This window comes from Symphodus melops (assembly GCF_947650265.1).
Source record: "Symphodus melops genome assembly, chromosome: 19".
In the NCBI taxonomy this organism is placed as follows: domain Eukaryota; kingdom Metazoa; phylum Chordata; class Actinopteri; order Labriformes; family Labridae; genus Symphodus; species Symphodus melops.
Window position 1 is genome coordinate 9,990,113 of NC_136709.1, and position 13,255 is coordinate 10,003,367.

The window sequence follows — 13,255 nt, forward strand, 5'->3', positions numbered from 1 at the left end:
CACACTCTATTGTGTGCGTGGGTAGTAGCTCAGTCAGGCTATTGTCTGGCCCAGCTCCCCAGCAAGTACTTTATGCTCAGTCGACACAGCGGCGCTAGCCAGGCAGCTTCTACATAAAGAAAACAATGTCTTCCCAAGATCATTCATAAACACCCCCAGCAGTCTCGGCTGGCCCACAGTAAATAAGGGCCCTCCCTCTGCAGTGCTGCGGCCACCAAACACTGTAAACATCACCAGCAGCAGGCCTCAGAGCGCTTGCTGGCACCAACTTCTCACATCTGCCTGATGCAGAGCTTTGAATGCCCCTGTGTGTGTGTGTGTGTGTGTGTGTGTGTGTGTGTTTGACTCTTATAGGCCCAAACCTTCACATGGAAAGTAGGGGCCATGTGATAGGGCTTAGCTGCAGGGTGACGAGCCGAGATATGTGCTGTGTAACTCGATGGTGTAATAAAACATTCCTCTCTTCAAGGCTCAAAGCCTGGCTTATTTGGCTGTGAGGAGCTTTGTGTGTGTGTGTGTGTGTGTTTGCGTGCGTTTGTGTGTGGTTTAGAGGTACTTGAGAGAAGTTGAGAGGAAAGTTGTAAGTGTCCACCAGCTCAACAAGGCCAGCGGTGGGAGCCCTTGACCTCTGAGGGGACGGACTGCCAGGGACAGCTGGTGTGGCCTGTGTTTATTTATTTATTTCTTAACAAAAGACAGGTGGTCACACTTGAAAAGGGCACACAAACACACACACACACACACACACACACACGCACTTGTGTACAGACAATGCACACACACAAACACGCGCACACACACAGGCTGATTTCTTTTTCTTCTCTCACCTGCATATGGTTAACATCCACTTAATTGTGGAGGAGCCATTGTTATGACTTTCAGGAAATCCAAATAACATTGCTCCCAAGAGTAAAAGAAAGGTAGTTCTAATTACAAATATAAAAGTCTACTATTAAACAATCTTAAAAAGTGAGAAGTATTTCAAACATGAAGAGCCACAAACATTTAAAAAGGAACATGTAATGGTCCTTTAAAGCCTCAATCTCAACTGTGTACACAACATGCAGACTGCCACAAGTGCATAAATACATATCAACTAGTGCCCTCACACTGGGTTTGCCTTTTTTGGAGCGGCTCGCCCTGACAGTGCCAAGACACTGTGTCCTTGGTCCTCTGTACAGCTGTCACTTACTCACACTCGTTGACGCATATTTATAGCAGCAGCATCACTGGGCCCACCGTCGCTCGCCGCACTCAGACCACAGCTGGTCCCCGAAAGAATGGGTGAAAGACAAAGCCACGTGCTCCCGCTGGCCGGCTGCAGTTGGTCCTGTCTGCAGCGCTGTGGGTGACTATGTGGCCCCCTTTCTCCACGCACGACACCCAGCCACACATGGAGCAGAGAAAGAAGTAGAGGGCCGTGGGTTGAGGGTTTAAGGGGCCAGAACAGTGTCCCTGTGATGTGATGATAATCTGGACAGCTCTTGTTTTTGAAGACAGATAAACCCATCACATCATCACTTTATAGAACGGGAGAGAGCATCCTCGTTTTTAAGAAGTTAAGCATGGTTTACGTTTAAGGAGCAGACTTGAAAGCCATACTTGAACATCTTCTGTGATGTGCATGATTTGGACTTGTTTTTAATCGAGAGAATTGGGAGAAGAAGAAAGCTAGGGAGGGCCTGCATATATCACTGAGACTGTGGAGGCAATAGGTGACAAAAAATAATGATATTTTGATGATTCATTTATTGTTTTGGACAACAAACAATTTCCTACGTGTTATGCATTACAATCCACTCCTGCTACATGAAAGTTTTACTAAATAAAGGTCTGATGCAATGAAGAATGAGAAGAAGTGTCTGGAAACAACTGGATAAAAAAAGAGTCATGTGTAGGTCAAAGACAGCTTTCGATATGTGTGCATCACTTTGAATTTTAACTCCTCAGAGGATACTCATCTAAGGAGAAACTCATTCTAAATGGCATCAACTACTTAGATTATTGAAGGATGCTACATCTGATACTGCTCAAGACTGTGTAGAATAGATATAACAATTAAAGGGCTGAGCCTTTTCATTGCTGTACCTGTTCATATATTTGTGTCCATAATAACACTTTGAGGGGTCATTAAACAATAATGAATCTCTGGAGTATTTAAAGAGATTGCTCTCTCACAAGTTGCTTCTATAAAAAAAAAAAGTTGCTTTTAGGCTTCATAGTAATCTGGGCTCAAAGATCATTTTCTATTTTTGTGTTTGTATGTTCAATTGGTGCAAGAGAAATAAAGACAACTTCCCATCTTTTTAATTCAGCAGCTCTTTCATTTATTTATTGATGACCAAATGATAACTCATTATAAATGTAATAATTGTACCAATTTTTTAACAAAGAATAAAAACAAAAAGGAAAAAATAACAAGCTCAGAGCCAAAACGTGTGATCCAAAGTATTGTTTAACAAATAGTCCAAACTCCAAATGTGTCAAATTCATGTCTGTAAAGACGTTTTGCCTCAAACTTTGACCAACTCCACATGCTTTTAAGAATCAAACTTTGAATCACTTTTTAATGTTAAAAAACAACAATTTTTCAGGATAAGTTAACATTTGAGAGTTGTGATTTTTTTTATTTTTATAAATAGTTGCAGATTCATTTTTCATTTATTGACTTATCATTCCACCTCTGTTTCATAAGAATAAACTTTTAACTATCTGAAAAACTATTTCAAGCGTTCATGTCCAGCTTTTACTTTCTTAAAGTCTCATCTGCAGACAGCCCGACTCCCGGTTTGCCAGCAGCTGTCTGTTCACTGAGCCAGAAATCAAGCGCTGCCCCCGGACACCAACTGCAGAGCTCCCCAAAGAGTGGAGCCACAACTGGCCCGCTGAGCAGGGGATGTGACTCAACAGTTCAGAGGCACATTTGCAGTAAGCGCCAGGAAATGCACTCATCCAAGCTGATATCTATAAGAACCGTGTCATGTGATTGATTTCTACAAAGCAGTGTGGAGGACCTCTTCCACCAAGAACAATTACTCACGGCGCACAATACCTGACCCTGACACCGGTCGTCATCAGTGACGAGCCACAGCTAAGACAAAGTGATGACCGCAGCTCAAGGTCACGTCCGCCAGGGATAATTGTTGCCAAATTGTCTGCTGCAGAGGTCTGCTTCTCTTCAGTCTCTGGGGGCTTCTCGTTTTAATAAATGGATCTTATAAGTCAGTCCAGAGAGGCTGGACTAGAATTTCAATTTCACAACCAAACAAAGAGAAACATCCAATGTTAAAATGTTTTTAGTATCCGACAGAGGTTTAGTGTTACTCCTTGAATGAGGCACAATCAGAGGGGAACGTGTACTTTGAGTAAGTCTCTGAAGTGTGTCGCCATCTGCTGACAGATCTGCAATACAAGAGTTTTATAAGCTGTAAAGCAGTCCGAGTTATCATAGATGTGATTTAAAAACTACTTCAACTATCACGTTTTCTTGCATTATATTTCTTTTCCAATGTATTTAAAAAAAAAAAAAAAAAAAAAGGCTGGTGTTCCTCCAAGTGGGTGGCCGACACTCGAGTCTGACCTCGACCTATGGCTTCTTTCCCAAGTCATTCCCCACTCTCTCCCTGATTTCTGACTATCCACTGTCCTATCTCTCCAATAAAACACAAAGCCCAAGCATAAACCTAAAAAGCTCATTCAGGACACACAACTAGCTTAGTCTAGTTTGCTTTTCTGTTCAGCATACTTGCCTGTACATAAAGCCTTCTCACTGAGCAAACTGTTACGGTTTATGAAAGACATACTGAAGACTTGACCTCATTTAAATCGTATATAAAAGTGTTCAAGTTTATTTCAGTTACAGATTATGCAATACATATATACAAGGAAAGATGTAGATTACATAAAACATGTCACAATAAAATGCAGTCTTAGTTATCTCATGTGAGGCAGATATATATTTCTTTAAACTCCCGGTCCTTCTTCAGTCTCTCTCTCTCTCTCTCTCTCTCTCTCTCTATGTCGAGCAGCTGCAGCAAATAACTTCGTCATATCTTCCGCTGTAACTGTGGAACAAAGGAAATATTACATTAGAGTAATTAACATCAATTCAGCAAAACGTTATCATCCCTGGGGGCTTTTCTGGTGTAAAATGTATTTAAAAAAAAACAAACAAACAAAAAAACCCCGACTCAAACTCAAGACTCAACTCAAAAAAAAGTACGTTGGTGCATGATGTGAAAAACAAGCCAAGCATTCACCAGGTTCAAAAATATTTCAGACAAATCAGTGGACTGTAACCTCTTCAGTGAAAAGGCTCAAATAACATCCGAACTTGAAACAGAAGTGGAAAAAAAACAAAGCATAACCAATGCTGTAATCTAGAAGAAGTAATCATTTAATACTAAATAAATGAGGTTGACAATATAAACCAGACCAGAGCCAAACTTACTCTATGATGGTGCAGACGGAGCAGCAGAGGTTGGAGCAGCTGGAGCACTGTCGCGTGCAGGAGGAGCAGGTTAGACGCTCACATTGGGAGCATGGCGTCCTCGAGCCCTGGTTCTTGTGACACACGCCGCAGCCCGTGGTCGTCACTGCTGCACCTAGATGGAAACCAAACACCCCAACAGGACACTCTGGGTGAGCTTTTATCAAGGAACCCGAGTTTAAAAAGTTACCGGGCTGATGATGCACATCTTTGACAAGTCTGACACCTGCTGGTGACAAGCAGGAACTGATCAAACCATGATGTAGGCCAAAAGAAAATGAACGCTTGAGCCTTCAGCTGGCACATTTTCACACAGTGATAAAATCATTGATTGTAACTCTTTTACATCGGCCCAGGACTCTAAGAGTTCCTGCACTTTTAGCCTAGACTTTAAGTGCATTGTTGTATGAAATCACTGGATTTACTCCAGTTTATGCACTAATGACAATATGATTTTTTTAAAACATTAACCAGAATGTGCATCATTTCTGTGACACAAGCACACTCACTGAAGATGAAGAAGAGACTGTTTCAATTTGACAAGAATCTTGGTTGTGATTAATTTGAGGGGCTGAGACAAAGTTCAATTAAAAAAAAGAAGCCTAAAAGGTTTCACTCACGACACCATTATAGCAGCAGGTGAGCCGAATATCAGGAGAGCTTACAGACAAAATAAAACCAAGTAGAAAAACACCTGACTCAACCCACTAAACAGAACGACTAACATCTGCATGAAAAGGTTTGAGTACGACGTGTGACAACGCTCAACACTTAGCGGAGCAGCGAGCAGAGATTGTCCTCATGTGTAAGGATCCCAAGTGCTGATTCTATACAGATTTTTTTTTTTTTAAATTCTGCACAGAAATCTTAGGCTGTTGTAAATAAATATCAGCAGAAAGCACAGGCATCATTTATGTGTGGGAAACAATGCCAGTGTGGATAACCAATACTGGACAGTTATTTCTGGTCAAAAGAAATCCTGAATAACAGATAAATCTGAAGAATCAGCTTCAGTTCAATTAAATACATAACAATATTCCCATTTTACAACGGAAAAGGAACCGAGGCAGCAACTAACAAGACCTCGGAGTTATATTTGGGCTTGTCTTCATGGGGTTAAAGCTTATACTTCCCCAGTCCTGAGTTCAGCCCTGTCACTACTCCTCTTCCAACAGTAGAGGTCAGTGTTGGTTTACAGTTTTAGTGTCTATGCCACATGATCAGACTCTGTCACCAAAATAAACATGGATATGGCTAAAGCCTTCAGTTGTTTGTTGACTACAAAAAACGCAGCATGAGGGGCCCACGTTCTCTGACGGTTTTAGTCCGAGGTGCAGCAGGCAGGAGTGAGTGAGAGCGGGCGTTTCACGTCGTCTTTATTGTGTTTCTTCCTTCATTTCACATTAAATTATAAAATGTCGCTGTTGTGCATCCTGTGTGTGGCTTAAGTTCAGAGGACGCACACTATGAACTCGTATTCCTAATATCAGGAACATACTGCCCCATAGACTTTATACATTCATCCTCCATTAAACAAGGTGAGCACTGCGCTGCATCAGGATATAATATAAAGACACAAGTGCTGTATTTACACGGACTCTCTCACACAGCGCTGTGGCACCAGAAAACGTATTGTACAGATTTACAGTTTTTACAAGGTGATCAGCACTTACAACTATTCACCTTATTGTATCTGATTACAAACGATGTGAACACAGCAGTACATATCACTGCTCAGGACACACCGGCCCTGTAACTGTCCTCCTGTGGATGTTATTCCTCCTAATCCTGCCCTGTTCCTGCTCTCTATCACACCTAACGGGTTCATAATAATAAGCCAGTGGACTATCATGTATAGGAATACATATTTTCTTCCTCTTCAGTGTGTGACACTTAGATTCATGTCTATCAATGTTAAACAGATGGGGATTCTGCAGGACTCCCCCCATGTTACGTCACATTGGAACACGGAAGTAAAGAGCACAAACATACGAAAACCAATTAGATCGCTGGTGTCTTCAACCTACAATGTGCTCTTTAACCTTTCAGGGCATGCTTACCTTGAGCAGCAATCCCTCTAGTAAGTCTCCCATCGTGTCCAATCAGTGTCTGTCCTCTCAGTAACGCCTGGCTGGATGCAGGTGTTTCTACTTGTCCTGTGGGCTGCTGGTCATTACACCTCTCCTCCCCAGGCCAGATTTTTCCCATCACTGCCTTGGCCCCGTTGAAGAGCAAGTTCTTTGTCTTTTCTGTGAAGAAAAAAACCCAAACCTTTTTTTCCACCATTTCAAACAGTCTCCCGTGCTCTAAATGAAACATCTGTGCTGTGCTTTGGTGGAAATATAACATGATTTAAGCACCAGAGGGGGTTTGTGACCCTGTAGAAAACAGCTTTCTCAGAACACTCCGTTTTGGTTTGTCTCTTTAAATACAATGCACAGCTCGTGTGATCCTTTGTTTCACAGACCAGCGAGGAGAAATAATATAATAAATCAAGTTAGACCCTGGCATGGAGCTAAACAGTGTTTTAATGTAGATGACTTTATAAATCAGATGTTATACATAATACAAACATTTACTTTTCGGGATAAGTAACTTATGAGTGTCTGAAATGTGCAAAAAGACGACTAACCGAACACATATATCAAAGTTTATCTCAAGAGACGACAAACAGAACAATTTATCAACATTTAAATCAAAAGACGACAGGTTTGAAGCTAACACTGTTAGCATGTAGCCTACTCACTGTGGATTTCTTCTTTGTATTTGTCACCAAAGACGCCGTAATTATTCAGCTCCTGTTGTCCGATGTGTATTTTGTATTGAGAGGAGAAAGTCTGCTGAAAAGGACAGGCTCGTTTCGGCATTTTAGCTTCTAAAAATTGGGGGGTGATTCGCGCTGACTTCCAAACTTGTATGTTGCGGGAAAACTACGCACTCGACTAAGGAACAAGCCAATCACACACGGCCTTTATGGTCACGTGCCAATCTGGTTCTTCTTCTTCTTCTTCTTCTTCTTCTCTCAGTAATATAAATAACTTGAAGGTATTTACCGCCACCCACGGTACCAACAGTGTATAACACCACGTCGTTTATCTGTAGAGCCTGAGACTGTAAAAATAACAGCCTGCCAACTTTATTATATTCCAAACATTTCTGTCGTGCATATAGTAAAAGTTTTAAAGCCCCCGTAATTCGTAACCCCCCTCTCACATAAAATGATTCTTGAAGATTATTCCTTGCTTTAACAACATTTTGTGTAGTTTTTAGTTCGACTAATGTCAGTAAATGTTAGTTGTTTGGACTGTGAGTATAATGGGTTGTTATAGTTGTAAAATAAAACATTGTGTACTATTCTGATGGCACTGTATTAAGTTGTCATAGATTGCTTTTATAAGTATGCCCCCATATTTCTGAACAGTAGTTAAGATACAGTAAGCCGATATAAGGAGTAAAGAATATGAAGGGATTTAAGATTCAGAATAGTTTCAATTTTCCCATACAGCCTGACTGCCTGGAACCCCATTCATATGAACATTTCTCTACTTTCTTTATTACTTTCCTGATGCTGTCTGTCATATGTGACACATTCCTTCCCCTCATCCATATGACCTGGTGGTCTGCATACATACAATGCTGATTTGATACATCTATCTAGGTTTGCAAATACATAATGTATCATCATTTTTTTTTTAAACAGGGCCGATTGCACTTCCTTGTGGAATGCCATTGTCTATCTCAAAATCCCTTCAGAAATCTGCTCTGACATTGACTCATCATTATTTCAACTTCCTGTCAAAATATCCTTATCGAATTATACATCCTGCCCCCAATATCCATTTGACTTAATAAGTAAGCCTTTTCTCCACATTGAATCCTATGCCTTTACGATGTAAAAAAAAAAAAAAAAGATTGCCATGAGCGCTATCATTTTCAGTGTCTTTCCACCTCATTACTAAGTCTGACTGCAGGCAACAACTGTGTTAGTGTCACATCAAGTGTTCATATTTACAGTGAAGATAGTCAAACTTCGCTTGAATGCCCAAACATTTGAAGATAGTCAGTCAAGTCTGAAGTCAATCTTGATCTATGAACTTTGGCGAATACAAATTTTAAGTTGCTTTAATTGATGACTCAGTCGTACATTGACATTTATCTCCTTGTCAAATTGAATGATTGTTTTAATAAAATATTTTTTCATTGCAAAAAAAAAACTTCAGCAAACACTGATCAAAGATCACATATATAGCTGTCTTGTTTATTAACTAAGGAGAAGATCATTTTAGATGATGAGTAAATGCCACATCGTGCCACATTTTCATCCAGAGGAGAAAAAGATTTTCCTCTAGAACATCTGGATCATGCACTCTCTGGACTTTCCAACACCGACCCACTTGACTAAAAAGAGACAGAAAGAAAGAAGGATTAGAAAGCTAGAAGCACTCTCAAAGTTATAACTATAACTAAATATTGGAAAAGGCTAGCTACTGTATAATAAGTGTAATAGGCTTATTAAGGATATCATGCTTTATTTTCATCATGCACAACTACTTGTTTTATTCAGAGGACTTCAGGCAAAGTGTTGACCAAGCATTCAGCTCTAAACAGAAAATATTCAGATATAAAAGTTTGTTATCTTTTGTCAGACATACTGGGAACTCCAATGTGGTTCTCAATGAAGCGGATGTAATTCTGAGCCTTGGCTGGGAGGTCATTCCACTTCCTGGCTGCAGAAGTGTCAGTCTTCCAACCAGGGAAGGTCTCGTACTCAACCTCCACTTTTTGCAAAACGTCCATGTTGGCTATCAATAAAAAACATTACAAAATTATGAAATCAATTATAACCTTTCATTCATCATGGAAAAGTCTTTTGGTGGGTTATATTATTCCTTACATGGGAAGTGGGGAATCCTTTTCCCATTGAGTTTGTAGGCAACTCCAACTTTTATTTCATCAAGCACATCCAGGATGTCAAGTTTTGTCAAAGCAATGCTGTTGAGAGGCAACATGTCACAGAACTGTTTACTATGTGCTATATTATTATTTATCATATGGTGGTGGAGAAATGATTCCTGTAGGATATATGTAATACTCTGTCCACACATAAAAACATATGATGAAAATCTTAAACTTCACTAGACACTCACGCGGTGAAGCCATTAATCATATGAGCGTATCTGACGATGACGAGATCCAACCAACCGCAGCGTCTCTTCCTTCCTGTGGTCACACCTACCTCATGACCTCTTGTCTGCAGCAGCTCTCCTACTGCCTGGAGTGAACAGGGAAATACCATGTTAATAAAGCACGTTTCTTTATTATTTCTGAATGTCATGATGTCGGGCTTCACCAATGAAACTTAAAAATATGCCATCAGCGCCTCAGATAAACAGAGCTGAGTAAAATAACACATCACATCACATGGTCTTGGGGAGTGTTAACATCTTGACCTATGTCCCTATGGTCAGTTCCCGTGACAAGTAACATAACCCTTGCTTGCACAGTAAATATATCCTGAACTCTGGCCCTAAATTTATCCCTGTGCACATGTGATCTGCAACAGAGGTAAAGAGTGTTTCAGCCTGTCTCACAAAATTTGACAGCTGCACTCAGCATGAGAACACCCCTCCCCTCCTTCCCTTCTCCTCCATGCAGGCCCTCTGCTTGTGTGTTAGCCCATGATCACAAACAAACACGTACATGTAGAGCTTCTTATCACTGAGTCACCAAACATGCAGAGTTGTCCTTTCTCCAAACACTACAAAGCCCATTAAAGGAGAGAAGATATATGAGACTGTCTCATTAAGTTACTTGAGGCGTTTAAAGCTCTTACATTAAGTTGTTCTGTAGGGAAAGCCCCAATTCCCACTCTGGTTGTGTAGGCCTTGGATACACCAAACACATCACCGATATTCAGAGGTGGGATGCCAAGGCCGGTGCATGCTCCGCCCACAGTGCAGTTTGATGATGTCACAAAGGGATACGTTCCTGAGGAGAATAATTGTCTGTGTTATTATAGCACTAACTTCTTCCAAGGATTTTCTCAAACATTACTTCTCATTCATTTTATGGGATTGCACGTCATTGTTGGCGGCCCTACCAAAGTCGATGTCAAGGAGAGCAGCGTTGGCCCCTTCAACCAGAATTTTCTTTGGGGATCCATGGAGAGCTTCATACATGTAATAGACGCCGTCTCTTACCATCGGTCGCAACCTTTCGGCATATTCCTGCAAGACACAAGGGGGAAAGGAGTATTTTTGTTGCAGGTGCTGAAAATCATCCATGAGTTCAGTCAGCAATAGAGGTGGTAATCCCAGGTGAACCCGCGATATAACAAAATACTTTGTTACAATACAATACGGTACAACACATGACCCCCGATTACAATTATATCAGGTACAGAGATTCTGCAATCACCGATAAATTAAAGGACAATCATTTCATGATTCATTATGATTCCTGTATAACTGAAGATTACAAAATGTCCCTAAAAGGTACAGTGGATTTGTCAGTTCTTACCACCCAGGAGTTATGAAGAAGTGATGTTGTGTGTCAAAAGAAGGGAAATCTGTTTAGAGTCAGTTTTGATTGTAATATCAATATTGGGAGTCAGACAACTGTATCCCACAAGCCAGGGTGTATTTTTCCCACCTCTATAGGTATCAATGTCTACCTTGAGCTTTTTCAGTTGGTCCTCAACGTCAACTATCAAGGCTGGGTACATGGATTGATACTGGCGGACAAGGTTCTTGAATCTGAAAAGAGAGAAACAACCTGAATCACGTCACAACTTCACTCCAAAGTGCCAGTTTCATTTTTGCTATGAATTCTACCTCATAGAAAAGTCCTTAAAGTCACCCAGGAGGTCACATACACGTAGGCCAGTGCGGGATGCTTTGCTGGAGTATGCCGGTCCGATGCCCTTTTTGGTTGTTCCAATGCTTTTATTGTGAAACACAAGCCGAAAGAAGTGTTGTCAAATGACGAGTGGAAAGCGTGTAATAATATCATTTTCCAAAATCATCTCCTGCCCTCATTGTCCTTTCTACCCCCTTACTTCTTTCCTTCTTGAGCTTGTCTTTCAGTTTCCTGTAAGCCATCTACAACCTGGTGGAAATCAAACACTGCAAAGAGATGGCAAAAACAATCTTTTAAAAGCAACCTCGGCACAACTTAAAGTACATATATTAAATTACAACTACCGTACATACCAAGGTGAGCTCTGTCTGAGACAATCAATCTCTTCTCCCAGCCTTTCAGACCTGGTCAGAAAACACAAATTACACCTATGTTAACATCTTTTTTTATTTACACTGATATATAACGTAAAAAGAATATTTTCTCTTTTTTAAATACCCTTTTTCTCATTTTTATCGCCTTCCTCAAACAAGCCAGGTAGATGTATGACCACTCCATTACCTATAAGAGCAGAGAGATGGCGATGTTAAAACATTGACTTTCTTAATGATGCTGTGTGTGAAATGTTGAAATTAAAATGTTGTTACCAATGAGTGATATGCTTTTAGTGTTGATGATTCCACTGGGTAGAAGGTGAAAGTCATACTCCTTGCCGTCCACTACCACAGTGTGTCCTGCATTGTTGCCACCCTGGTAATCAAAGCAGTGTTCATTATTATAGCTGTATGATACTGTTTTTTTTATTGAAATTGTTCAAATAAATAATAATAAATAACAAAGATGTTAACAGTAAAGATCTCCACAGAAAAGACAGCCACATTTTCAGGTCTTATTTTTATTTTTTACAGACTGTGCTAAGCCACTCTTCCCGATCCACCGAGCTTTTCCAGCATCTATAATAACACACTTGGCTCGTGCTGATGGATCCTCCGCTCTGTTTCCCTCTTGGTTAAAACCTGGCCTTCTCACATATCAAGCCACCCTGAGAATGTGACCTCTCTGTCGCCCGGTGGGTGGGGCTCTCAAGTGTACAGGACACAGGGTGCTAGACTTGTCAGTGGGGAAAGTACAAGTACAACACAGCAACAGTTGGCAGCTTTCATGGTGTATTCCACTTGTGGCCTGACCTCTGATTTCTGACCAGACGTTTGTGTTTGTGAGGGTGTCTGAGTGTTATGCAAGTGGACAGATGTGACCTGTCTGGAGTTTATGTTAAATTCAAAACATTCAATACAAAATCTGCATAAGACAGTCACAACAACTTCCCATTTGCTTAGAAAATTGGTTATCAACAGAGATGATTAAACTGTTAATAAATATTGTTTAAAGAATCAGTCAGAGAGGTTTCTCTTCTTATGTAGGCTGTACAGCCTTCTGTTAAACATTTCCTTGTCACAAAGGTTCAACTTTTTTTTTTTTACTCTCAGCACTTGCTGCGTTTCACCAAGCAGACAGTAAAAAGCGAAGTTCAATTGTGAGGTTTTGAGTAGACTACGCAGGAAAAAAGGCATTTACATACAGCATTAACACAAAGACACGCCCATTGAAATAGTTATGGGAAATCACAACAGTTACCTGACATCTGCAGACGTAATCAGCTTCAGTCGCCAGCAAATCGACCACTTTCCCTTTGCCCTCGTCTCCCCATTGTGCACCGAGCACCACCGTCACTTTGTTCCCCGCGTCGTTACGCGATCGCTTCAGCCCTGTCGTGGCGCTTTGACTCATGTTTTTATGGTCCTTTGCAGACCAGGTGAGGGACATGGTAGCGGTGGCTTTAGTCTGCCCGTCTCAAGACGACTATCGCAAGAGCTGCAGTGCCATATCAGTAACCTCAGAGCCGATGAT

At 40.9% G+C, this 13,255-nt stretch overlaps 2 protein-coding genes across 3 annotated transcripts in view; both read right to left on the minus strand.

Annotated features, from left to right (window-relative positions):
* The window catches only part of siva1 (SIVA1, apoptosis-inducing factor), a 59,478-nt gene extending 52,012 nt beyond the window's left edge, over positions 1-7,466 (minus strand). The window contains exons 1-4 of one of the 2 annotated variants that reach the window (XM_079370008.1): positions 7,236-7,465; positions 6,550-6,738; positions 4,451-4,604; positions 4,007-4,064 (exon numbers count right to left, since the gene is read on the minus strand). In XM_079370008.1, coding sequence (XP_079226134.1) covers positions 4,016-4,064; positions 4,451-4,604; positions 6,550-6,738; positions 7,236-7,356 — 513 coding nt within the window. In that variant the 5' untranslated portion in view covers positions 7,357-7,465 and the 3' untranslated portion in view covers positions 4,007-4,015. Of the gene's footprint in view, positions 1-3,825; positions 4,065-4,450; positions 4,605-6,549; positions 6,739-7,235 lie in introns of those variants that run through there. The other variant, XM_079370009.1, reaches the window with a different exon arrangement.
* A 1,253-nt stretch (positions 7,467-8,719) lies between these two features.
* adss1 (adenylosuccinate synthase 1) lies at positions 8,720-13,244 on the minus strand. The gene is made up of 13 exons (XM_079370007.1): positions 12,983-13,244; positions 11,995-12,097; positions 11,846-11,908; positions 11,701-11,751; positions 11,547-11,613; positions 11,323-11,430; positions 11,163-11,244; positions 10,590-10,716; positions 10,323-10,477; positions 9,637-9,761; positions 9,384-9,481; positions 9,142-9,291; positions 8,720-8,887 (listed from the first exon to the last, which is right to left on the minus strand). Exons 1-13 carry the CDS (start codon positions 13,169-13,171, stop codon positions 8,835-8,837), a joined length of 1,371 nt encoding a protein of 456 aa, XP_079226133.1. The 5' UTR covers positions 13,172-13,244; the 3' UTR covers positions 8,720-8,834.
* Between the last annotated feature and the right edge of the window lie 11 nt (positions 13,245-13,255).

Bases quoted from the DNA above. Each gene is read 5' to 3' on its own strand.
- adss1 (XM_079370007.1), bottom strand. From the start codon at position 13,171: ATGTCCCTCACCTGGTCTGCAAAGGACCATAAAAACATGAGTCAAAGC. The intron at 11,614-11,700 runs GTATGTACGGTA...ATCTCTTTGCAG, and splicing joins CTCAGACAGAGCTCACCTTG to TGTTTGATTTCCACCAGGTT. The intron at 9,292-9,383 runs GTAAGGAATAAT...TTTTATTGATAG, and splicing joins AAGGATTCCCCACTTCCCAT to CCAACATGGACGTTTTGCAA.